Source organism: Eptesicus fuscus, chromosome 18 (assembly GCF_027574615.1).
Source record: "Eptesicus fuscus isolate TK198812 chromosome 18, DD_ASM_mEF_20220401, whole genome shotgun sequence".
Taxonomy (NCBI): Eukaryota; Metazoa; Chordata; class Mammalia; order Chiroptera; family Vespertilionidae; genus Eptesicus; species Eptesicus fuscus.
In genome coordinates, this window is record NC_072490.1 from 9,806,311 (window position 1) to 9,830,028 (window position 23,718).

At 45.1% G+C, this 23,718-nt stretch overlaps 1 protein-coding gene and 1 long non-coding RNA gene across 5 annotated transcripts in view; one reads left to right on the forward strand and one right to left on the reverse strand.

Moving 5' to 3' along the window:
* The window catches only part of SACM1L (SAC1 like phosphatidylinositide phosphatase), a 36,051-nt gene extending 20,308 nt beyond the window's left edge, over positions 1–15,743 (forward strand). For 3 of the 4 annotated variants that reach the window (XM_008154315.3, XM_008154322.3, XM_054729690.1), the window contains 12 exons: positions 1,000–1,085; positions 1,889–1,975; positions 2,456–2,524; positions 3,419–3,498; positions 5,652–5,750; positions 7,610–7,748; positions 10,042–10,111; positions 10,219–10,291; positions 10,986–11,079; positions 11,194–11,286; positions 12,252–12,309; positions 14,065–15,743. In XM_008154315.3, coding sequence (XP_008152537.1) covers positions 1,000–1,085; positions 1,889–1,975; positions 2,456–2,524; positions 3,419–3,498; positions 5,652–5,750; positions 7,610–7,748; positions 10,042–10,111; positions 10,219–10,291; positions 10,986–11,079; positions 11,194–11,286; positions 12,252–12,309; positions 14,065–14,201 — 1,085 coding nt within the window. In that variant the 3' untranslated portion in view covers positions 14,202–15,743. The remainder of the gene's footprint in view (positions 1–999; positions 1,086–1,888; positions 1,976–2,455; positions 2,525–3,418; positions 3,499–5,651; positions 5,751–7,609; positions 7,749–10,041; positions 10,112–10,218; positions 10,292–10,985; positions 11,080–11,193; positions 11,287–12,251; positions 12,310–14,064) is intronic. The other variant, XR_008558862.1, reaches the window with a different exon arrangement.
* LOC129152140 (uncharacterized) lies at positions 114–23,461 on the reverse strand. Its single transcript, XR_008558863.1, has 3 exons — positions 23,397–23,461; positions 14,345–14,404; positions 114–206 (listed from the first exon to the last, which is right to left on the reverse strand). It is a non-coding gene; the product is annotated as an uncharacterized LOC129152140 (long non-coding RNA).
* Positions 23,462–23,718: the final 257 nt, after the last annotated feature.

Sequence of the window (23,718 nt, forward strand, 5' to 3'; positions counted from 1 at the left end):
TTATCATTTGAAAGCCTCAATAGATATTTATCTGCTGCTTCATTATAATAATTAGATAGGTCTTCTGTGCCTTACTCCAGCCACTGTATTACGTTGCAAACGTTAAGAGATCCTATACACTGCTTCTTCCTGCTCTAAGAGGCGCTGATCATGTTATTTGCTGGATGTGTGACAGCAAGCTGAACTCCTTGTGTAGTTTCAGTAACCTGAAATCATAGCAGAAAGTATTTTCTCTTACTATTCTTGGTTCCTTTGCATGCATAAAGCTACACATGTGACTTTATGCCTTCAACTTTAAAGATGTACATTTGTTCTCTAGGCTTTATACTAGCAAATGCTAATTTCCTTAAACCAAGCCTTTAAAATCTGTATTAAAAGTTACTGTCATTATGAAAAGGAGTTTCTCTAACTCTTTTTTTTTTTTAACCAGACTATCAGAGTAAAATTCTGTGGACCTTTAGATAAATCGTAGAAGTTTTGGGCCAGGGAGTTATTTGGTTCCTCTCCCTTATTGTAGGTAATACAGCAGAGGAAGAGAGACACTTAGTAAGGGAGGTGGCTAAGATCACAGAACCTTCCACCCTCTCTAAAAGTCCCTGGAAAAAATATCCTCGGGTGAGGATTAACCAAAAAAAAACAACAATAAAACACCCTGGGATTTATGGACAAACTTTCAGGAGTCCTTGAGAATTTGTAATTTTTTTCCTTTACAATATATCTCAAGTTTGAGAAACACTGTTTTTGAGGAATTAGGATCATATATGTATAAACAGTTGATATATTAAATAACAACCAACTTTATTTGTTAATAGGTCCTTAATACTCCCCATTAAGCCTGTTTAAAATGAGCATCTGTTAGCTTTCTGGTCATGTGTTAATGCATTTGTTTTTATAAGTACTTTTCCACTAATTTGAACTGACTTAATTCTCTCCAAGTTAAACTGAATTAATGAGTTTCTTATGTGATAAATATAGTTAATTTAATTTTTTTCAATTTAGGGATTGATTCTGAAGGCCACGCAGCTAACTTTGTAGAAACAGAACAAATTGTGCACTACAATGGAAGCAAAGCTTCATTTGTCCAGGCAAGTTAACATGTCTGTGGGCAGCCAGCCAGCTGAGCTGGCCTTTCTGCTTGGGTCATAATTTGTCACATTGAAATTTCTCTCTGCTCCCTCCTTTTAAAAGTAATGTCTTTGTCTACAATGTAGAACAAGTTCACCCAAAACAAAGGTATTCCATTAACCTGACACTCAGCTTTCTGGCATTTCCTGCCCTTGAATTAGGTCCCTAAAGGAGAGGGGTAGGAATAGAGGTGCAGGGGTTATGGAAGCGGAGCCACCTTTCAGCCTAATTCTTTAGACTTATTCAGGGCAGTGATGATGGGACAGTGGACTCTACCTGCCCTGACTTCACTGTGAGATAATCTCCTTTTCTCATTGCCTCCCTAAGGAGTTGTGGATCACTTGCTGCTCCAGAGCATTAGTAGCTAAACATATACGTTCATAGACATATTCATCTGAGAATGAATACAGCCATTTTCCAGTTTTATTATAATGCCAAATTATTTAACAGACATAACTTACTAATTTCTACTCAGATAAATTGATTTTAGAATTTAGGGAAACACTAAACTGTGTACTACCCTAGCACCATGCATATAAAATCAGAAGCAGAAAAGGGCCTTTCAAATGTATTCCCACAATATATGAACTTTAGGTTAGGAGCAGGCACACATGGACTTCTTTCATAGTTGGTAGGTTGTATATATATTTTTCCTTTGTAGTCATTGATATGTATATACCCCTGACAGCATGTAAGCTGAGAAAAACAAGTTTGCGTGTATGTTTGTTATTTATTTATTTTTCACATTTCTCTTTTCTTTTAGACTCGAGGATCAATACCAGTTTTCTGGTCTCAAAGACCAAACCTCAAGTACAAACCACGGCCACAGATCAACAAAGTAGCAAATCATGTATGTATCTTCCATGCTTTCCTTACTGGCTAAAAATAGCTTATTGGCATTGTAATTTACATATAGAGCGCGTATTTACTCCTCGTAAGGCAGAATTCATCATCTTTGAGGCCCTTCTCCTTGGTCCTGGCACATAGTGAACCTAAACCAAATGGTTGTATAGATGGCATGTTGGAAATGTGGAAGAACAAGCTGTAGTTGAATGCTATCACAAATTTAAGTTTTAGAGATTTCAGTAAGATCTGCAACTATATGGTATTTAGAGTATTTAGTGTGTTCTATTTGATACTGTGCTCGGAGTTAAAGTAGCAATATTGCATTTTGGAGTAGAAGGGCTTATAATTGCTATTGACTACTTGGTATTTAGAATATCTAAAAGACTTTTCTATAGAGGATATTTAAGGAGATACTTTACATCATCTTATAAGTATTCTTACAGTGTCCTCTGGTAAAGTGAATAACTCTTCTTTTCTTCTCTAGATGGATGGTTTCCAAAGGCATTTTGATTCACAATTAATTATTTATGGAAAACAAGTCATACTCAATCTGGTATGTTTCTTACTTGTTTCTAGGGGAGCAAAACAAACTTTTTTTTTAACCTAACATAAAATTCATCATTACCATTTTTAATTGTGCAGTTTAGTGACATTAAGAATGTTGTGCAGCCATCACTACTGACCATTTCCAACTTTTCCTCATACCAAACAGAAACTTAGTATCCATTAAACTTAGCTTCTTATTATCTGTCTCCCCTCAGCCCCAAGTAACTCTGATCTACTGTCTGTATCTATAAAATTCCCTGTTCAAATAATACTTGTTCCTTTGTGTCTTGCTTATTTCACCTAGCATAAATTTGTTAAGGTCCACTCATGTCACAACATGTATCAAAATTTCATTCCTTTTTAAGACTGAATAATACTTCATTGTATGTGTGTACCACAGTTTGTTTATCCATTTATTCATTGATGGACATTGGATTGTTTTGAACAGGGGTGTAAGAATTCCTGCTCTCAATTCCTTTAGCTGTATACCCAGGAGTGGCTTTTTCTTGATTGGATGTTTTCTTGGTTGCTGTAAACCTTTGTTTTCCAGAGCTCCTAAAAAGTTGGTTCAGACAGCTTCTGGTTTTCTTGTAAGGGAACAAGAGCTTGGAGCTTTCTGGTCCTCCATTTTGCTGATGTCACTCTCTCCTTTTATTTTATTTTTTTAAATTATATTTGTATTTATTGATTTGAAAGAGAGGGAGGAAAGGAGAGAGAGAGAAAACATTGATTTGTTGTTCCACTTATTTATGCATTCGTTGGTTGGTTCTTGTATGTATCCTGACCGGGATCAAACCTGCAACTTTGGGACAATGCTCTAGCAAACTAAGCTAGCTGGCCAGGCCATCACTCTCTCTTTTTAAATAAACTTAAAGCTGTAGTGTTTTTAAATTTTTTACAGGTTAACCAGAAGGGCTCAGAGAAGCCACTTGAACAGGCATTTGCAACAATGGTGTCCTCCTTGGGAAATGGAATGATCAGGTACCTCACTATAAATTTGTTGCATGTCTTTTTGGACTAGATGTATACTTGCACATATACACAAGTATATAGATCACACATCCTACCTATATAATGAAAGCCTAATGTGCTAAGCGTCTGACCGATCAACCAGGCACTATGATGCACACTGACCACCAGGGGGCAGATGCTCCAACCGGTAAGGTTAGCTTGCTGCTGGGGTCCGGCTGATCAGGACTGGGTGAGATGGGCCTGACACGCCCTGGAGTCCTCCCACGGTCCCTCCCTGGCCCCAGTCGTGCACCATTGGGGGTCCCTTGGCCTGGCCTGCACCCTCTCGCAATCTGGGACCCCTCGGGGGATGTCGAGAGCCAGTTCTGGCCTGATCCCCGCAGGCCAGGCCAAGGGACCCTACTGGTGCCCGAATCCGATTGGGTCATGATTTTGTTGGCTTGAAAATTTCTGGCATAATTTCTATTGCAGAATAACTTCTTAGCAGTTGAGTTTAATTTGAACTTTACAAAAATTTAGTCCCTGATTAAAATCCCCTTCTAGAAGTTTTGCATCACTATGGTCATTAGACCACGAATTATATTTCCTCGTGATAGCTTCATGAGGCTCTGTGGTCGCAGCCCCCTCATGAGCTGGAGCACTTTACTCTGGCATGGTGGCCTTGTCTGGAGCAGCAGCTTGGCCTCTCCTGTAAGTCACCAGGCAGCAGTTGCAACCCCTGTGTAGCCTTGTCAACAGAGCGATTCTAAGATCAGCAGTTGCCTGTGGAGAGGTGTAAGGTAATGAGTCAGCCCATCTGGAGCTTTCCGTGGCAGGAACTGGGGCGGAGGGGGGCTGTGCTCTAGTAGGAAGGAGTCGCAGACATGGGGAAAGAAATAGTACTGGGTTATTTGGGGTTCAGCAGTAAACTAATCTACTTAAAATTATTATATTTTCTATTTTGTATTATCAAAATAAAACTATGTAACTCCTTCTTAGAAGATATAAATGTGATCTAAGTGCCACTGAACTACTTAAATTCTTTGAACAAGTCTAGAGCTATTCCTTCTGGTCAGAGCACTCCAAAAATAACTGTCACAGTGTCACTTTTATTGGAGCTGTCACTGAAAATGCTTCCCTCCCATCTTCCCAGTGTCAAACCTCTCAGTTGGTTAACCTCTATTTTCATACTTATTTCTAGTTTTGTTTCTAACTTCTCACCTGCAATAACAGAAGTGATAGGAGACCCTTTCTTGACCTGCTTAGAACAAGCCCACAGTCTGGTGATGCCCCGTCAGTTTCTCGGAGCCAAAGGTGTCACCTGAGAGCAGACACCTCCTCTGAATTGTACTCTGTAGATGAGTGCAGTGTCCTTCCAGTCCTACCTTGTGACTCAGCTTGAGCCTGAGAGGGAAGTTAGGCAAAATGAGACATGTGAGGATCTTCATGTGTCCGTGGTGCTCAGGTCCTCTGCCACTCTTCCCCCCTTGACCTTCAGGAATTGGTTCATGATTTTCCCCTCTCAAGGGGTATTTTCAGCTCATAATAGGCTGCCTTCACTGATAAATGTGTTTTAACATTGAAAAGATGTGTGTCTCTTAAGTATCTGATAACTGAATACAGTCCATCAGAGTAACAAACAGGAAAATTTTCTCTACCGTGTGTGTGATGCATAGATATTGGCAAAGGGAAATTTCTTGTTAGTGTGGTCAGTAACTAACCAGAGTGGGGGCCATTCTGCCTCTGTTCTTCCCTGGTACACAACACCATCTAACCATTTTGAACATTTTAATCACTTTGAAAAACAATAGTGGGATCCTATCCTTTGCCCACGGGGGGGTTAAAGAATAAACATGTGCCAGATACTCAGTTGGAGAGGGCTCCTTTCTGTTGCACACCTGGTTGCTGCACCTGAGCTCACTCCTTCCACACTGAGGCAGGCTGCTCTGTTCTCTGAGGGCCTCTAGAAGAGCATGTGAAGGCAGGAGTGGGTGCATTTTCCCTCTGTAGGTTACGAGCAAGAGGAGGTGGGTGTGTGCACAGTGTAAACCTGGAGGGAAGGGGGCCTGCTTCCCAGGATAGCTGTGTGCTGTGATGCAGAGGACAGTCAGCTAGCATGGTATTGTTGTTAGAGGGAAAGTGAATAACCTTTGGTCAGTTTTGAATATCTTTTGTTTTGGTAGATATATTGCCTTTGACTTCCATAAGGAATGTAAAAATATGAGATGGGATCGACTAAGTATTTTATTGGATCGGGTAGCAGAAATGCAGGATGAATTAAGGTAAGCTATCTTATTTCCCTGTGGAGGTCATGGGAAGAGGTCTATGTAGATATTAATCATATTTATTCATTGTCTAGCAAACTTACAAATACACTTCCCTGGGTTGACAATACTTCTCTATACTGTTATTTTTAGAATTTTATTTTGTTTTTGTTTTTTTCAAATATATTTTTATTGATTTAAGAGAGGAAGGGAGGGGAAGAGAGATAGAAATATCAATGATGAGAATCATTGATTGACTGCCACACTAAGGATGGAGCCTGCAACCCAGGTATGTGCCCTGACCAGGAATTGAACTGTGACCTCCTGGTTCATAGGTTGATGCTTAACCACTGAGCCATACCAACTGGGCTAGACTTTTTTATATTGAAAAGATGAGACTTTATAATTTAGAAATACTTTTAAATTCTTAAAAATGACCCATGGTATTTTTATGTTTTTATGAATTATCTTTCACACATTTATAATTTTTTACATAATTGAAGTTTATACTGTTTAATATTCAGTTGTTTTCACTAAACATTCTATTACAGACTTGCGTCATTAGCCTTTCTAGTCCTTGGAAGGATAGTGTTTAATGGCATTGTGTTCCCTTGTGTCATGCTACAGTTTCAGTTAAATGCTTTCCTTGGTTGAGTATTTGGTTTGTTTCCTTTTCTCTTCCTGCCATGAAAGGTGGTGTTGCAGTGAATCACTCTGGGTGTATATATTTACTTCTGTTAAATTATTTCCTAAAATAAATTCTTGAGAGTAGAAATTAATGGACCAAAGGGTCTGAATATCCTCATGGCATTTTTTTTGTGTGTTTACCATGTTATTTACTGTGTTGTTCACAGATTTACTATACTCTATGCATACGTCAGTCTTATTTTAAAGCCAGAAGAAGGAATGGAAACCATTCTGTCTGCCCTAATTAGTATTATCCAGTATTCATCGCATGCTGTTCCATGCAGTCTGCCAAGCACTTTGACTTCTGTGTGCATTCTGCATTATCTCATTCACACCTTCAAGCAGCCCAGGGTGGTGCTGTCACCTCCATTTTGTAGATGAAAAAATTGAGGCTTGGAGAGATGAGGTTAATCATGTAAAGTCACACAGTAAGATGCCTAAGGAGTAAGGCTAGCAAATCAGTTGCTTGCTGTCAGAATTCATGCTCTTCGCCTCCATGTGTGTGGTCAAATTTTTGAGTGCAGAGCGTTCTCTGAGCAGATTGTTAACAATGCAGGAGACTCGGGAATGGAGACCAGGTTGGCTCCAGTGCAGACATCCGGTGGTTAAGGGGAGAAAGGGAGACTGATTCTTCAAATAATACCCCATTACACCTTATAAATTTTGTATTATTTGTTTTAAGAAAGGATGTAAAAACGTTTTTAATGCACAGCATCCAACCCTTGCTTCAGAAATTCTTAGTTAATTTAACCCCAAGGCCAGCCATCTTCACTTTGAACAAACAGCTCAGGGAATTCTGACATGGATAGTACAGGGACCGTGCTTCAAGACATCCTGACCCCTGGGATGGAGGTGGGATGATTATGTCAGGTGAAGCCTCCTCTGGCCTTAGAGAAGCATGGTTGATGCCATGGCAACCTTTATAATCTCCAGCTGAGCTTCTTCACATCTCTTAGGTGAAAGGACTTGTGATGCTACAGTTGTTATTTGGATGGGGAGCTCACTTGCCTCAGCCCTTCAAATGGCTTTCTGGTCTGGTAACCAAGTATTCCTGGATCATGCATTTCCTGTCTCACATTTCAATTTACTGGTTTTAGTAATGTTACTGATCAGAGTCCTATGTTATAAGAGGTATGTCCTTAGTAGATTTAACTGACTTTTATGAGAGTGTTTATACAAATATGTTTTAGTTATTTTCTAGTGGACTCTACTGGCAAGGTGGTGACGAACCAGGAGGGCGTGTTCCGCAGCAACTGCATGGACTGTTTGGATAGAACCAACGTGATCCAGAGTCTGTTAGCTCGGCGCTCGCTTCAGGCCCAGCTGCAGGTGCAGATTCTTCTCTTTCTTTCTTTCTTTTTTAATGTATATGTCTATTGATTTCCGAGAGGAAGGGAGAAGGAGAGAGAAATGTCAATGATGAGAGAGAATCATTGATCGGCTGCCTCCTGCATGTCCCCTACTTACGATGGAGTCCACAACTTGGGCATGTGCCTTTGATTGGAATTGAACCCGGGACCCTTCAGTCCACAGGCCAAGGCTCTATCCACTGAGCCAAACCAGCTAGGGCCTTCTCTTTTATTAAACAGTATAGCAAAAAATTAAAGATACTTCATCTTTAAAAGTCAGTAACAAAAAACATTCATGTTGCCCTCATCCTAACCCAGCTCATATGTTGTTTTTGTGTCTTGCCATCTGTGGCTGTGCATTTTCCGTGGTCGGTATGTGCATGCGCAAGTTTCAGTCTTGCCTTTTCCTCTAGCATCATATATGTCATAATTTTTAAGGGTTGCATTCAATTGTATTATCATTTACTAAGTCATTTAGATTGCTACATTGTTGGCTTATAAGTAACACTGTAGATAGGCTATCTGCATATATTATTGTTATTTAGATTATTTTCTTTGGGTTAATTCCTGGAAGTTCAATTACTGGGTTAAAGGGAAATATATATATATATTACTTTTCAAAAGGATTATGCCATTTTGGATCACTTACACTGACATCAGCCATCTTGCCAGCATTAGATATTTTCACTTAAAACTTTTTTTCTATTTTAATAGTATACAGTAGTACCTCCAGGTTGTTTTCATTTGCATCTCTTACTACTGGCCAAGGATATTGACTCCCAGGTAAAATGCTCTCACACAGCTTTGCTTCATCATTGAGATCATGCTGTTCCGGAAAATAGATGTGAATATTTTTTCCTATTTATGTTCCGACTTAAAAACATGTAGCATCCAACTTTCTAGATCACATTGGCATTTGTTGTGAGGGGCAAACAAAAATGCATCCCAAATGGTTTCTTGCTGAAATCATTAGGAAGCATTCAACTTTGTTCACTGCGGTTTTGTGGCACCCAGGGAGGAAGTGTGGCAGTAGAGTACCTCCCCCGGGATGAATTGTCCCCAAACCCTAACGTAGCCTGTGCCCAGGGCGTGGACTCCCTATAGGAGGTTCTCCAGTTCCCTGGTTCCTGTTGAATTGGGTGCTTGTCAGTCTGTTGGGTTGACTTTAGAGTGTGTTTTTCAGTAGCGGCAACATTAGGAATGGTGTTTCCAAGGCTGATGAACAAAACCTACTTAACCGGGTTCTGTAAGCTACAGTGAACTGTTCTGATGCTGAATACGGTGCTATAAACCTGACCGATTTTAGACGCTCCGGGCAGGAACCTCTCTGGCGTCTCAGTGCCGGCTGGGGTGGGGACGCCAGGGGTGCCTCTTTCCACTTCAGTGAGGGCAGAGCTTCTACCCCGCTGAGGTCACTGAGGTCGCCACGCCTGTGCTGTGTCTGAGGTAGACACAGAGAAGACAGTGGTTCTGAGAAGGTTGAGGTCCACGACCAAGCCCGAGGCAGGGCTTTCTAACCAGTGGCCAGTGAACCCAAAGGGGAGCCACGGGGGACTCGGGATGCCCAGGAATCCCTGAGATGATATGCGAAGGGCTGCACGGGTATGCAGTTTGTGGGAGGTAGAGTTCATCCATTTCTCGCTGGTTAGGGGTAAGTTTGGGGTGAGCAAGTCTGGGGATGGTGAATTGTGTGGAGGGCAGGGGGGTAAAGGCAGTGGAAGGAGGAAGCGATGGCAGGAATCTCACAGGAGCCTTCACTTCCTCCTTTCCTCTCCCTCTGCTCCTCCCCCAGTACAGACAGCCCTGCCTGTTCCCTTGGGGCTGGGGCTGCAGGGGAGCCCTCAGAGAGGCTTTGCCCCCTGGCTGGGCAGAGGGCCTGGGTCCGTTGGGACCTCAACAAGGAACGCACCTCCTGCCTGCAGCCAGCACCAGGAACCAGGTGAAGCGATTTGAGGATGGTCTGCTGTTTCTTGCTTTTTTTTTTTTTTTTAGTTAATCCTCACCCTAAGATATTTTTCCATTGATTTTAAGAGAGAGTGGAAGGGAGAGGGAAACATGATGGGTTGCCTCCTGCATGCACCCCAACAAGGGCTGGGGAACCTGCAACCAAGGTACATGCTCTTGACTGGCATTGAACCTGGGACTCTTCAGTCCGCAGGCCAACACTCTTATCTACTGAGCCAAACCGGCTAGGGCAGGACGGTCTGCTTTTTCTTTTAAATCCTGGGTGCTGAAATCTAGTAGATGTAAACATGGGGTCCTTCTTATTTCAGAGACTAGGTGTTTTGCATGTGGGACAAAAGCTTGAAGAACAAGATGAATTTGAGAAGATTTACAAAAATGGTAGGTATTTTCTTTAATAGAGGCAAAGTTACTCAAATTTTGAAATAAATATTTTAGAACTCTGGTTGTTGTTTTCATCATCAGCTGCTTTTTACTTTTTATCACAGCCTGGGCTGACAACGCAAATGCTTGTGCCAAACAGTATGCAGGAACCGGTGCCTTGAAGACCGACTTTACCAGGCAAGCCATGCTTTTTAAATAACATTCGATACGGCGTTCACAGGTCTGGGCCACCTGGACAGCTTCAGACAGCAGCACCCGGGCCCCATTAGACTAGTCAGGTCAGGTGAGGCCCAGGCTCGCTCATGGGCTCTCCGCCTCCCTGGGGATTCACATGCACAGCGAGGGTTGAGAACAACAGCTCTTCAGTTCTCAGATGTACTGGGCCCGAGTCCCTGGTTAGGGCCAGCAGTTCTGGGGCGGGCCTGAGATTCTGCACCTCTAAGAAAGCACCCGGGATTCTGACTGCTCCTGGGACCACGCTGATAGCGAGAGGTGGGACCACTGAATTTGTTACAGATATGGGTGGGCCTTTTCCGCTGTGTGGATTCCCTGGGAGCAAAATAAGATTTCTTAGTCTTCCTGCCGTTTCATACCACTTAACCTGGACTTTGTGTTTCTCCTCTTATTTCTGGTCTTTGCAACGGGAACTGAATGCTTTTCCTCTTTATGCTACTTTGGTAGTGTTTTAGAAGGAGAGTACATATTTCTTGGACCCCACTACTAGTCATTGGTGAGGTATCTCCTTTATAGGTTCAGAGTTGATTTTTTAAATTGTTGTAACTCCCTTATCTCTGTCACACACACTTACTGGTCACTTTTTCTCACACTGTAAAACTGCAAGTATATAACTCAAAATTGACCTTTCAACCAGAACTGGGAAGAGAACTCAGCTGGGACTTGTAAAGGACGGCTGGAACTCACTGATTCGGTATTACAAGAACAACTTTTCCGACGGATTCAGACAAGTGAGTTTGTATTTGATGCTGATTGTTGGCCGTTGGTGGCTGCACCTTGGTGCTATTCCTCAGGAATGTGCCCACACTACTCGGGGAGCTAATGGTTTTCTTCTTCTGTTCTAGGACGCCATAGACTTGTTTCTGGGGAACTACTCGGTGGACGAATTAGAATCTCATAGTCCTCTAAGTGTTCCACGGGATTTGAAATTTCTGGCTGTAAGAAACCTTCGTTTATTCAAGTTGTTAAAAGCATTGTATCTGTGGTGCCAGCTCCCCTTGATTATGTATTCTAGACGGAATACAAATGCTCCGGTTTCCCTAGGAGTGTACTAGGAGAGGAGTAAAGAAACTTCGGGGCATTTTTCTTTCAGATTTCATTTCGTCTTGCACATCCTTTTAATGCAAGAACCATAGCCAGGGGGACGTAAAAGGCTTCTCATTTCAGGAGGACTCCACGCCCCTTACGTGCAGGGATTGTTGGAGGCAACCTCGTGTCTCAGAAGGCAAAATACAGGCATATACCTCAGAGGTACTGCAGGGTCAGTTCCAGATACCGCAATGCAGCGGGTATCGCCTCGCAGTGAGTCACGGGAATTACTGGTTTCCCAGTGCATGTAAAGGTTGGCACTGTGCTGTAGTCTGTGAAGTGGGCAATAGCATTATGTCTAAAAAAAGCTATGTACATATCTTAGTCAAAAAAACACTTTATTGCTAAAAAATGCTAACCATCATCTGAGCCTGTAGGAAAATGGCCCTCGCGGGCTTGCTTGACACAAGAGTTGCCACAAACCTTCAATTTGTAAAAAAATAAACAAGGCAAAGCGCAGTAAGAGGTACAATAAACAAGGTGTGCCTGTGCGGCTCCGGGACTTCTCTCCTTTCACCAGCCTCGCAGGAGCCACTCGGGCCCTTCTAGGGGGCAGAGTCCTGGAAGGAGGGGGCCTGGTGTCTTGGGCTCACACCTGGGCATGTGTACTTGGTTTGGAGCAAAGTCATGCTTCTCACGTTTGATTTCTTAACCATCTGAAGGTCTAGGCAGCTGTGACTAACCCCTGAGTGGTGATGTTTTTTGAAAAAAGATATTTGTGTATCAGATGGCGGACGGTTTATTCTTTTTCAGGGAAAGCAAACTGAACATACAAGCATTCTTACTGATGTTTTCTCTCTGTTCTCTCTCCCAGTTGCCTATTATCATGGTTGTGGCCTTTTCAATGTGCATTATCTGCCTCCTTATGGCTGGTAAGTCTGCTCCTATTTCACCATCTTACACTCGTTGTTTAGAATGTTGAACTTTCCTTGTACAGCATTTTGAGTTTTAGAGTCTACTCAACACTTGATGTTCCCCAAATAAATTCAGTGAGTAGAGTGAGCAGATAAGATTAGTCCTTAGATGTGACCAGAGGAAAAAATATACTCGGTAGCTTCATAAATGTTTTTTTTCCTATTATCACCCTGCCTTCTAGAGATAAGCTAACTACTCTTAATATTTTGATGTTTTAATCTTTATAAGTGTGTGTGATTTTTTTTTCAAAAGTGAAATATACATTTTTAAAAAATCTGTTTTTTCCACTGAGCAATATAAACATTTTCCATGTTCTTTATTTTTAAAGACTCCAAAGTATTCCATTTATGGATGTATAGTTTATTTAACCAATCACCTATTGGACAAATGTTGTTAGTAGGTTAATATAGTACTTATTAAATTTTTAATAGATTGAGAGCAAAATTGCCTATGGACTGAGCTGGCATGGTCTTTACTGGTTTTCTTTTTTCTCTCATATTTTGTTACTAAGTTACTGGGCACTTAAGACTCATGTGTCTCCATTAAGTACTCTTCCGTCTCTGGGAATTGGCGTCTGCCTGGGCTGTATTGTGCTCTTGTACTGAGGTCAGCCTCCAGTCTCCACCCCCACCCTGAATTCCTTGGGCTAACATTTCTCAGCCCGGACACTATTCAGATGCCGCCCCCGTGTGCCCCCAAACACACAGGGTTCCCTGGTTCTCCCAGGCACCCTCTCCTCCTCCGATTTCCAGAGCACTTGTAAGCCCCCCTTTAACGTCCTAAGCTCCTAGGACTTCTTTATTGGGTGTGCCTCTGTGTTGTCCCCCTCGGTGGTACTGACCTGCACACCCCTTCCTGAGGACAGAGATGGGCTCTCTCCTTGGTTACTGCTTGCATCCAGGTTATAGGAAGTCCCCAGCTCAGTTTGCTGAATGAAGGACTCCTGTTTCACCCCCACCACACAGGTTCTGCCCGCTCCTGGAGGGGCGCCAGTCCCTCTCATCCGCATCCCCTCGGTGGTCAGCATTGCAGCAGCCACTGTGGGAAGGAGGTGGCCTGTGGTGGTTCTAGCACAGGGCTTACTTTTGTTTTTTGCTAAGTTTACTTGGCAAATTTTTTCTGTCAAGAGCCAGATAATCAATAGTTTACACTTTGCAAACTACCTGTGATCTCTGTTGTGCACTGTAGCTCATAGTATTACAACAGGTCCTGCGTCAGGTGTAGGCAGAAGGAAGGGGACAGGGCCAGCCAGCATGTGCTTCCTGGTCCCTCAGGCCTGCCTTGTGGTGTTTACATACAGTCGTGTCTGATTTCCAGTCCCAGAGACTAGGACCCCCATGCAGCATGCTGTCCGACAGCCCTCAGGAGTGGGTCCCCGCCTTTTCTCTCCACCAAGGAGGCCAGTGTGATCACACGGACAGGGTACACGAGGTCCACTCCTCAGGGACTGCAGCCAAGTCCAGCTTGCCCGGCCTGCTCCTGACCTTCGTGAGCTGCAGGGCTGAGAAGTGCCCTCAGCAGAGTTGTTACATGTTATTCAAATAGGCTACCAAGCCCGGCCAGAGCTGGAGAACTGCCGACCTAAAGCTCAAGGGAGAGGTTCTGTATTTTGTAAACTTTTAAAGTCAAGATGTGCTGAACGGCTGAAAGTCGGCTCTGGTCTCAGTAAATGACTTTTACTTATTAACTCTTTGGTTTTTTTCTATCAACAGGTGACACTTGGACAGAAACACTGGCCTATGTTCTCTTCTGGGGAGTCGCAAGCGTTGGAACATTTTTTATTATTCTTTACAACGGCAAAGATTTTGTCGATGCTCCCAGATTGGTCCAGAAAGAAAAGATAGACTGAGTTTGTGTCTGTGGAAAGCGGCTTGGCCTGGAAGACTCCATCCTGCAGAACTGGAGTCTTTACTGACCCGCTTTCCACAGGAGCCGAGGTCTTAGGAAGCCTTTACCCCAGAGCACATCTGTCTGTGCGGGGCGCTGACTTACCATTGGTGATCTGCCTGATGATCCTACTGTCGGACGCTGTGTTTATAATCTGAAGCTGTTCTGTAATTCAAACATAACCTGGATTCAGCTCACGGACGGAAGGAATCTGTCCATTGTCAGTTTAATCAACTATTGGAGAATAAGTAATATATATCAAAAATCTAGCTTCTTTCATTGTGTAAAACAGGCATTGTTCGTCTAGCTCAGTTTCATTATCATCACTATGGAAGCATTACTGTTGGCAAGCATACTTTCCTACACAACTTCGGACTCCTTAAAGTTTAATGTACGCTAACTCTGCTCTGCGTATAAAGTGTAAGTCTTTTCCATTCATCAAGGAGCTTGACAACACAGCCAGGACTTCGCGGTGGGAAGAGAAGGGGCCGTGTACCTGGGTGTCTCCGTGGGGCTGCCTTAGGAGCTCAGCTTTAAGTGTGATGGAAATTTCAGGTACGCTGTACCTTTTTTAAAGGGTATAAATGAAATCAAAGATTGTAAAGTCTCTCTCTTATGCTAATGGTCCAAAGCCACCTCTGTTTTTAGGACTACCCTTGGCTGCTCAGCTGCTTCCTCCCGGACCCTTCAAGGCAACGTGGGCCTCTGAGAGGCTTGTCCGGGGTCAGTGGTGTCGGAGGTACTGTTGGGATGCTTCCCCTTTAAAGCCTCTGTTAGCCATCAATAGAATAGTGTATATAAGATGTAGTGCTTCCAGGTAGCACAGTTCTTCAAATCAAGGACCAACTTCAGCTCTAATTTATGTATAAAAACCTGAAAACCATGCTTTAGAGGCTGTGCAGAGGTCTAAGTCAGACTATATATTCAAACTGTAATTATGAGGTTTAAATGGTAGGAAAGTATGTAAGGTAGTACAGTTGCCACCTTCTTAAAACAGCTCAGTTAAATATGCGACCATGTGTGTTATGCTTGAAAACATGTGCAGTTCTTTCAATAGTAATCTTGTTCTCCTTAAATATCTCTAAAAGCGCCTTTTTCAACATCACCTTTTATAAACATTAGTAAGTTACTACTTTTAGAAACTAAAGAAAGTAACAGCTGGCAAACCTTCTGTAGCATAAAATCAGTCATTAAAACTCACAATAGGGAAAGTAATTAGAACTACCTATTCTTAACATGTAAATAAGCAGAATTTGTTCCAAAGATGAAATGTTGAAACTTAGTTCATGTCTACTGTACCCTGTTACTCGAATGCTACTGGGTGTTTCACGTTGAGAGCTCATTTCATCTACAGCACAAACAGAGCTGACCCTGGTGTGGCTGCTTTGTGATGAGTGGACTAATGGTGGGCCGATCATAAGGTTCTACACTGCAGAACCCTACAATGATTTCACTTCCAAATTCACGTACTGTACATCCTGAGTGAAAATAAAATGTCATATTTTCTAACTACTGTTGGTGTCGTTCCTATGCTTGTCTTGAAAGGATTGTTCTTTTTTATTACATGTTTAAAATCTTGCAAAGCAATGCATGGTCATTACAGAAAAATTAGACAATGTAAGGTAACCAGAAATCCTACTTTCTAGTTATGATCACTTAAGAAATTGTGTTCATCCTTCTGATTATTTCCTAGTTACAGATAAAACCAGGGAAATATTGAGTGAAGTATAATGTCCATACAAAAGAAGTCCTCTGTCCCCCCACCTCCAGATTGCAATTTACTTTTCAAAATGATACAGGTTCCAACTGAGAAGTGGAATATGCTTTTTAGAAAATGTTCTCTCAGGCCACAGGGTCAGTGAGAGCCAGGGAGATGCTGATTGAACACCTTGGTGCCGAGGAGACCCTCGAACGCACAGGGGAGTGAGATGGTTCCTGTGCAATGGCCTCTGGGATATACATCCCTCGTGAACCATGTGCAACTGCCATGGACTGCGTCCTGCCCCTCCCTGTTGTGGCTCTGCAGTGGCTGCCCCCTGCTTCCTTTGCTGTCTTCCTGCAGAGGGGCTTCAGTAATTCTCTGCCACCACGCCCTCCCGTGTCCTTCCCTGAGATACACTAATAGGGGCCTGCCTGGTGATCTGTGCCTTTCCAGGGGATTTATATGAGAGATTTGGTGTGTTATCTAAGCCATTTATTTGTGCTCTAAGTCTTTCCTTCTAGCTCCAACATGAAAGCTTTGTCCCATTCAGGGTTTAGTGACAGGGTAGGAGTGGGGGGGGGCGGGGAGGATAATCCACAGAGTCACTTGATACAGATTCATCAGTCCTGATGGCACAGAACTTACTTTTTGTGTGGGGGTCAGAGGAGGAGAAATGAAGGGTGTGTGTGGCGGGGAGGGGGTTGGGGGAGTGGCTTAAACAGGTGGGGGTTTGGAGTTTCTTCCGCTTGCCTGAGGCCAGAAGAAATTGAGTTCTCTCAATACAAATAAATTATGATACATAATTAAAACACTATGTTTCTTGCCACGTAGGCCTCTCCAACATGGCAGCTTGGTTCACCTAAGCCAGCAAGATGGAAGTCACAGTCTTTTATAACCTCATCTCAGAGATGTCCATCATTCTTACCACCTTCTCTGCATGGTGCTTGATCCACCTCACGCAAGGGGAGAGGGATTCGGGGCGGGGGCATGAATGCCAGGAGGTGGGGGTCTCTGGGCACCATCTTAGATGTCTGCTACCACAACCAGTACGGAGAGTCTTTAAAACCTCAGCCAGTAAATGACAAAAAGACCTATAGATATACTAGTACTCGTTTAGGGCTTTATGGTGACAAATGCTGAAAACCAAATACTTCCCACCTGATTCCTTGGGAGAACCAAGATGGTGGCGTAGTTAATGGCCAGTACTCGCTGCCTCCCACAACCACATCAAAATTACAACTAAAACAGAACAACTGTCATTCAGAACCACCTGAAATCTGGCTGAATGGAAGTCCTACAACTAGAGAAGAAAGTATATCAAGACTTATGGGAATGGTGGAGGCACATAACAGGCTGGTCCAAAACCCACGTGCGGTGTGTTTTTTAACCGGGAGGGATAGCTCAGCTGCAGAGGCCTTCCCTGAGAAGCAAGGGATCCCAGTCCCACACCAGACCCCCAGCACAGGGTTCCAGAGCTGAGAAGAGGAGTCCCCGTAACTTGGGCCGGAAAAACCAGAGGGGATTGTGGCTCAATGACACGGAGGCTACTGGAGTTCCCAGGTGTTCCTGTTCAAGGGCCGGCCATGGACTTACATGGTCCTGCTTCCTCTGAGCTCCAGCGCCGGGGACCCAGGGACATACAGGGAGGAACTGGATTGTCTGGGCAGGAATTTGGGGGGTGGCTTTCTCCCAGGTGGAGGTGCTCACAGGGGTCATTTTCCTGTGCTGGGACCTCCTTGGTCGCAGGGCTGACTGGCAGCCATATCTGTTTCCATCAACATGGCCAATGCTGTTCCCTCTGCCCCATCCAATGTGCAGCTCCACCCAAGCTGTTTGCAGCAGCTTTTCCATATGAATGGCCTGTCCTGGCTCAGGCTTCAGATTTTTCTAAAATCTCTCAACAAGCAGCAGCAGCCTCAAACCTATCAATAAGAGGCCCAAGACCTGGCACTACCACCAGCCTGCCTTGCTTCACAGCTGAGCCTCTCCTGGGCTCTTCCAAACTCAATACAAATAGAAGGCATCTTTAATCTCTCTGTGGTTCCGGCTGGGTGGCCCCAGGCAGTGGCTGACTCTGCACCTCACGTGAGGCCCCAGAGGCAGTACACCCGGTGGACAGCTTCAGACCACACCAGATCACAACTCTACACATCCACAGTGACACACTCAATGAGCACCAAAGCCCCACCGAAGCAAGTCCCGCTCCATAGGGGTGTCCCCTGCACAGCAGCTCTCCCACTGTAGTCGCAGCTGGTCCTCACAGCCAACTGGCCTGGAGGTCAACTCCTCCCAGAGATGCACACAGCCCACACAGGGCCGCACCTAGAGGGCCCAGCTCAGGTGACAGGGGAGGCTGAGCCACTGGGCCCTACAGGACACCTACTACACAAGGCCACTCTACCAATTCCAGGAGACATAGCAGCTCTACCTAATACATAGAAACAAACACAGGGAAGCAGCCAAAATGCGGCGACAAAGAAACAGGTCACAAATGAAAAAAAATGGAAGCAAGCAAACTACTAGAACATAGTTCAAAACAGGAAATGTTGAAGGATATTCTTTAAGAAGAGTAAGAGAAAGAGGAGAAGAAGAAGGAGAAGGAAGAAGAAAAGATTAAAAAATGTGAACAATAAAATGGCAATTGCCGAAACCGGTTTGGCTCAGTGGATGGAGCATCGGCCTGCGGACTCAAGGGTCCCAGGTTCGATTCCGGTCAAGGGCATGTACCTTGGTTGCGGGCACATCCCCAGTGGGAGGTGTGCAAGAGGCAGCTGATGGATGTTTCTCTCTCATCGATGTTTCTAACTCTCTGTCCCTCTCTCTTCCTCTCTGTAAAAAAAATCAATAAAATATAATTTAAAAAAAAAAAAATGGCAATAAATACATATCTGTCAACAATTGAATCTAAAAATGAAAATAAAGGAATAAGAAATCTAATGAATAAACGGATGAATGAAATAGAATCAAAGGCATGGAAAGATGGAACAGACTGACGAATCTCACAGGGAAAGGGTGAGAGGGTGGGGAGAGATTAACCAAAGGTCATACTAGTATACGCATTACCTATGGACACAGACAATAGGGTGGTGAAGGCCTGGGGCGGGGAGGGAACTGGGCGGAGGGGAGCAATGGGAGGAAAAGGAGGGACATCTGTGATACTCTCAACAATAAAGTTTTTTTGTGTGTGTTTGTGTTTTTTTTAAGAACTAAGACAGGGTTCTTACGTTTCTAGTATAAATAGCTCTGCGGCACTGGTGATCTGGCCATATCACCATGGTTACTATGAAGTTGTTACCAGGAATGGAATGTCCCTTTTTCTCTCCAGCTTATTGCAGAGGGGGTGAACAATTGTCAAAATGACCTCTTTTGTAAAGTACCTAGAAAACAGTCAACAAAGAGCTTTTTGAGAGAATCTTATTACTGGCTCAAGAGAATTAATGAGAAATAGTCTGCGCTTCATGAAGTTTGCAGAAACAAAGTAAAAAAGTAAACTGAAACTCAAGACAGCTTTGCTGGGAACCCATTATTCTATAAATAATGGGATTTCATTGATTTGACGTTCTTGAGCAAAATTATTCCGTGGAAATGACACTTCCATTCAATTGGAAATCTCAAAAATATTTTCAAACTTTTAAAAGGTCATTTTGATGTAAATACTCCTAAATGTAGGTCACATTTTCCTTATTTTTTAAAATTGATTTCAGAGAGAGGGAGGGAGAGATAGAAACATCAATGGGGCTACCTCTTGCACGTGGTGATGGAGCCCACAACCCGGGAGAGGTGAACCGGAACGTGGACGATCCTCGGACCACATCCTGAGCATTGCAGGAAAGCGGTACCCGGGCTAACTTCCTGACTTTGCTGGGTGGTACGGTTCTGAGTGGACTGGTCCGCCCCGGACCCTCTCTCGAACCCTGCCGGACCAGGACACGTGGGGATCTCCTCGCTTCTCTCCCACCAGTAGGCTTCAGGGACTTTCCCAACCCCCCTACTTTTTTCTCGCTCCCTGTGACCTGGAGGGGCCTCAGGGCCTCAGAGTCTCCCGTCTACTCGGCTACTCGGGAAAGGTCTAGGGGTGACGACCTCGGAACCTTTTCTCGCTTCTCTCTCTCTCTCTCCAGGTTGACTGAGGGAAAAGGAGGACGATCCTTGTTCCTTCCCCAACTTTTCGGTGGCCCTTCCCTCCGGTCATGGGGACCTCTCAATACAAACCCCCTTGAAACACACCCTTAGGGTGTCTCTTCGCCAATCTCTCGACCCTTGGTCTTTCTGGCTACATCAAACCAAAGCAGCTCTCCCTGGCCACAATATAAACTCGGCAATGGATCTCAGTGGCCCGAAAACGGCACTTTCGATTCCAATATCCTCCAAGACCTAGATAATTTTTGCCGCCGGACAGGGAGGCCTCAGAAATCCCTACGAACAGGCTTTATCCGCCCCTCCCCCCCACTCTCACCCCTCGCTTTGCTCCTCACGTTCCACCCATCAGATCCTCCTGGCAAAGTCCTCTTCACCCTCTCAAACCGGTCCTCAGCCCCTTTCTCTGTCTTCTGGCTCTTTCCACCCAGCTGATCATTCATCTCCACCTCTCCCGCTCCCGCCGCCCCCTTACAACCCTGCCGCGGAATCCGCTCCCCACGCTCTACCCTCTGAGAACTCAACTGCCCGCCTTCCCCTGTGCGCTCTCCGCCCCCGTGACCGCCAGCAACCGAATTCACAGGTGGCTGGCCATTCCCTTCTCACTTTCAGATCTTTCTCAAATCGAAAAACGCCTCAGCTCTTTCTCTTCAGACCCCCTTAACCAGCAGCAGCCGCCTCCTCTCCAGTCCCTGAGAGCCCAAATCCTGAGAACGTGAGCTCCAAAACAGCCTTTCCCATCTAACACTCATTCTCAGGCCCAAAGACTGCCTTCCTCAACAGCCTCTTCTATTCCCGCGTCCACTCTACCCCTGAGGGAGGCAGCAGGAACTGAGGGCATAGTCGGAGTCCACGTCCCATTCTCTATGTCCAGCCTCACAGATCGAGAGGCATCTCAGGTTTCTTTTTCCACTGACCTGACCACCTTTACTCCCCCGACATACACCGCAAACTTCAAAAAATAGATACAGGTCCACAAACCCCTCAAAAAGACCTTGTTAACCTGACCTTTAAGGTCTTTAATAATAGAGACGAGGAGACCCAAATCCAAAATCAGGCCAAGGCTGAGGCCCAGTAGGAGGCCTTCCAGCTCCTAGCCACCGCTTTCAAACCCCAAACGGAGTGCCAGTCCTCCAATTGTGGATAAGTCAGGGGCTAAGCCTCCTCCGGGCCCATGCTTCAAATGCAGCAAGAAAAGACACTGAGCCAAGTCCTACTCAAACCCGTGACCCCCGCCTGGGCCCTGCCCAAGGTGCGGAAGGGAAGGCCACTGGAAATCAGACTGTAGTCTGGCCCCTCCGGGTAGGGCCTCAGTCAGTCCAGCATGGCCGCCCTCTGGATCCAGTTTGGAGCTCCCAGACCTCCTGGGACTGGCCATTGAAGAAGCTGCCCAGGCCCCGACAGGGCCCCACAGACTGCCATCACCAGGACAGAGCCTTGGGGAACAACTGTGGTGGCAGGTAAGCCGACCTCCTTTTTAATTGACACCGGGGCCACTTATTCTGCCCTCCCAATTCGCTGGGACCCTTGTCCACTCCTCAGTCTCTATTATGGGGGTTGACGGATTAGTCTCACAGCCATTAGCCACCTCACCTCTACACTGCATCTTACTAAATTCCCCCATTCACTCTTTTCTCATTCTACCTCGGTGCCCGGCCAGGGCTACCATGCATCCCTTCATAAAGTCCAGTTGTCCCAAACCACAGTCACCTACCTCAGTTTCACTCTCACCCCACAAGGCCGAGCCATTCCTTGGACTGTAAACGCCTTATCTCCTTATCTCCTCTAAGACTGTCCCCTCCTCTGAACAAGAAATTTTCTCCTTTCTCAGGCTCATTGGGTACTCTTGCCTCCAGGTTCACAACTTTAGTCTTCTTGCAAAGCTCCTCTATGACATGACATGGCGAAGGGACCCCCTCACTGAGCCTTTAGATCCCAAGGCCAACACTCTCACCCCTTTAATGCTCTGAAAACTGCTCTGACCTCAGCGCCTTCTCACCCCGCCACCCTCCCCCGCTCCACCCTTCCCAAAGAACAACTTTCTTGACTGCACAGGCTAACTTAGCAGTCCGGCTATTATCAGAAACTGAGGTCATTATCTCTAGGAAAAATGCGGCAGTTTAAAATCCGAGCGGCTAGAGGCCTGGGAACAGGCTGTGGGGCCTGCTCCCTCCTCCCCCTGCCTTTTCTCCAGCCTCATCTTCCACTGCTCCTTTCCTTCCCTTTCTCTCTTCCCCTGGATAACAGCCCATTCTAACATTCCCTCCCACTTTCACGGCAACACAATCTCAAACACTCATCTGTCACCCCTTATTGGTAGCGCCGTGGCGACTACCCTCTCAGCTTGGAGTGCGGAACTAGAAAAAGGAATCTCATACCCTTTAGTCCACCTCTTCTCCTTACACCTTTCAGCTTGTCTCCATGATCAGGGGAAAACACATACATCTGTCTCCCCATCAGCTGGACAGGAACCCGTACTCTCATCTATCTCTCACCCACATCATTCCCCGCTTGGGCTTTCCAATGTCTCTTCAATCCGATAACGGCCCCGCTTTGTCTCTCAGATAACGCAGCTGGTCTCTCAAACGCTAAACATCACATGGAACCTCCACATCCCCTACCACCCTCAGTCTTCGGGTAAAGTAGAAAAGGCCAATCATCTCTTAAAAACACATCTAACCAAGCTATCCTTAGAGCTCCATATGCCTCGGACTGAACTACTCCCCCTGGCACTAATGAGACTGAGGGCCATGCCACGACAACCACTACTTCTAAACTCCTTCGGGATCATGCATGGGCGGCCTTTTTTCCCCTTCCCTGAGAGACTACTTCCCTGCTTTTGCCCATATGAGGGCACTCTTACAACAACACGCTGATAATCTTCTCCTCCGTCCCTTTCCTACAACTTCTCACCTCTCAGTCCTCCCTGGGGACTGGGTCCATGTCAAGGAAAAAGGAAAGGCATCCTTAACACCCACATGGGAGGGAGGGGCCTTTCCCAGTCATACTATCCACCCCTACTGCGGCGAAGGTACAAGGAATCCACCACTGGTATCACCTCTCACACATTAAACCATACAAACCTCTACACAAAACACGACTTTCCTACACTTCTACCCCCACAGGACGACCTTCCTCTCAGGATCACCAAATGTCTCCCCACCATCCCCGAAGAAGACTCAGCGGCACCATCCAGGACCTGATGACCCATCATTCCTTACAGGCTAAATTCTACGATTTCCTGCAGTGCATCCTGGAGGACAGGTCCTGGTGGCGACCGCGATCTGCTTCCCCAGATTTACACTCAGTAGATCTTACCTGGCAAGGGACCCTCTGAATTTTTACTCCGGAAGAAGCTCAGTTTTTTGCAGAACAGAATGCAGGCGTTCACCAGCCAGAAGGTGGGAGAAATCTGTCTGGCCTTGAATTCAGAACCTAGAGACTACCTCTGTCACCAGAATCTTTGAGACCCCGGGTAGATGCCCCTGACGACGCCCCCTCTCAGCAGGAAGTAGCTACGGAAGACGGACCTTTGTCCCCTGACCTTGCCCGGACTCTCAATTTTTTACTATTTCCAAAAGCCTGGAATGATAGATCCTCCCTTCCCCCAACTGGTGGGTGGAGTATGACGTAACTTGCA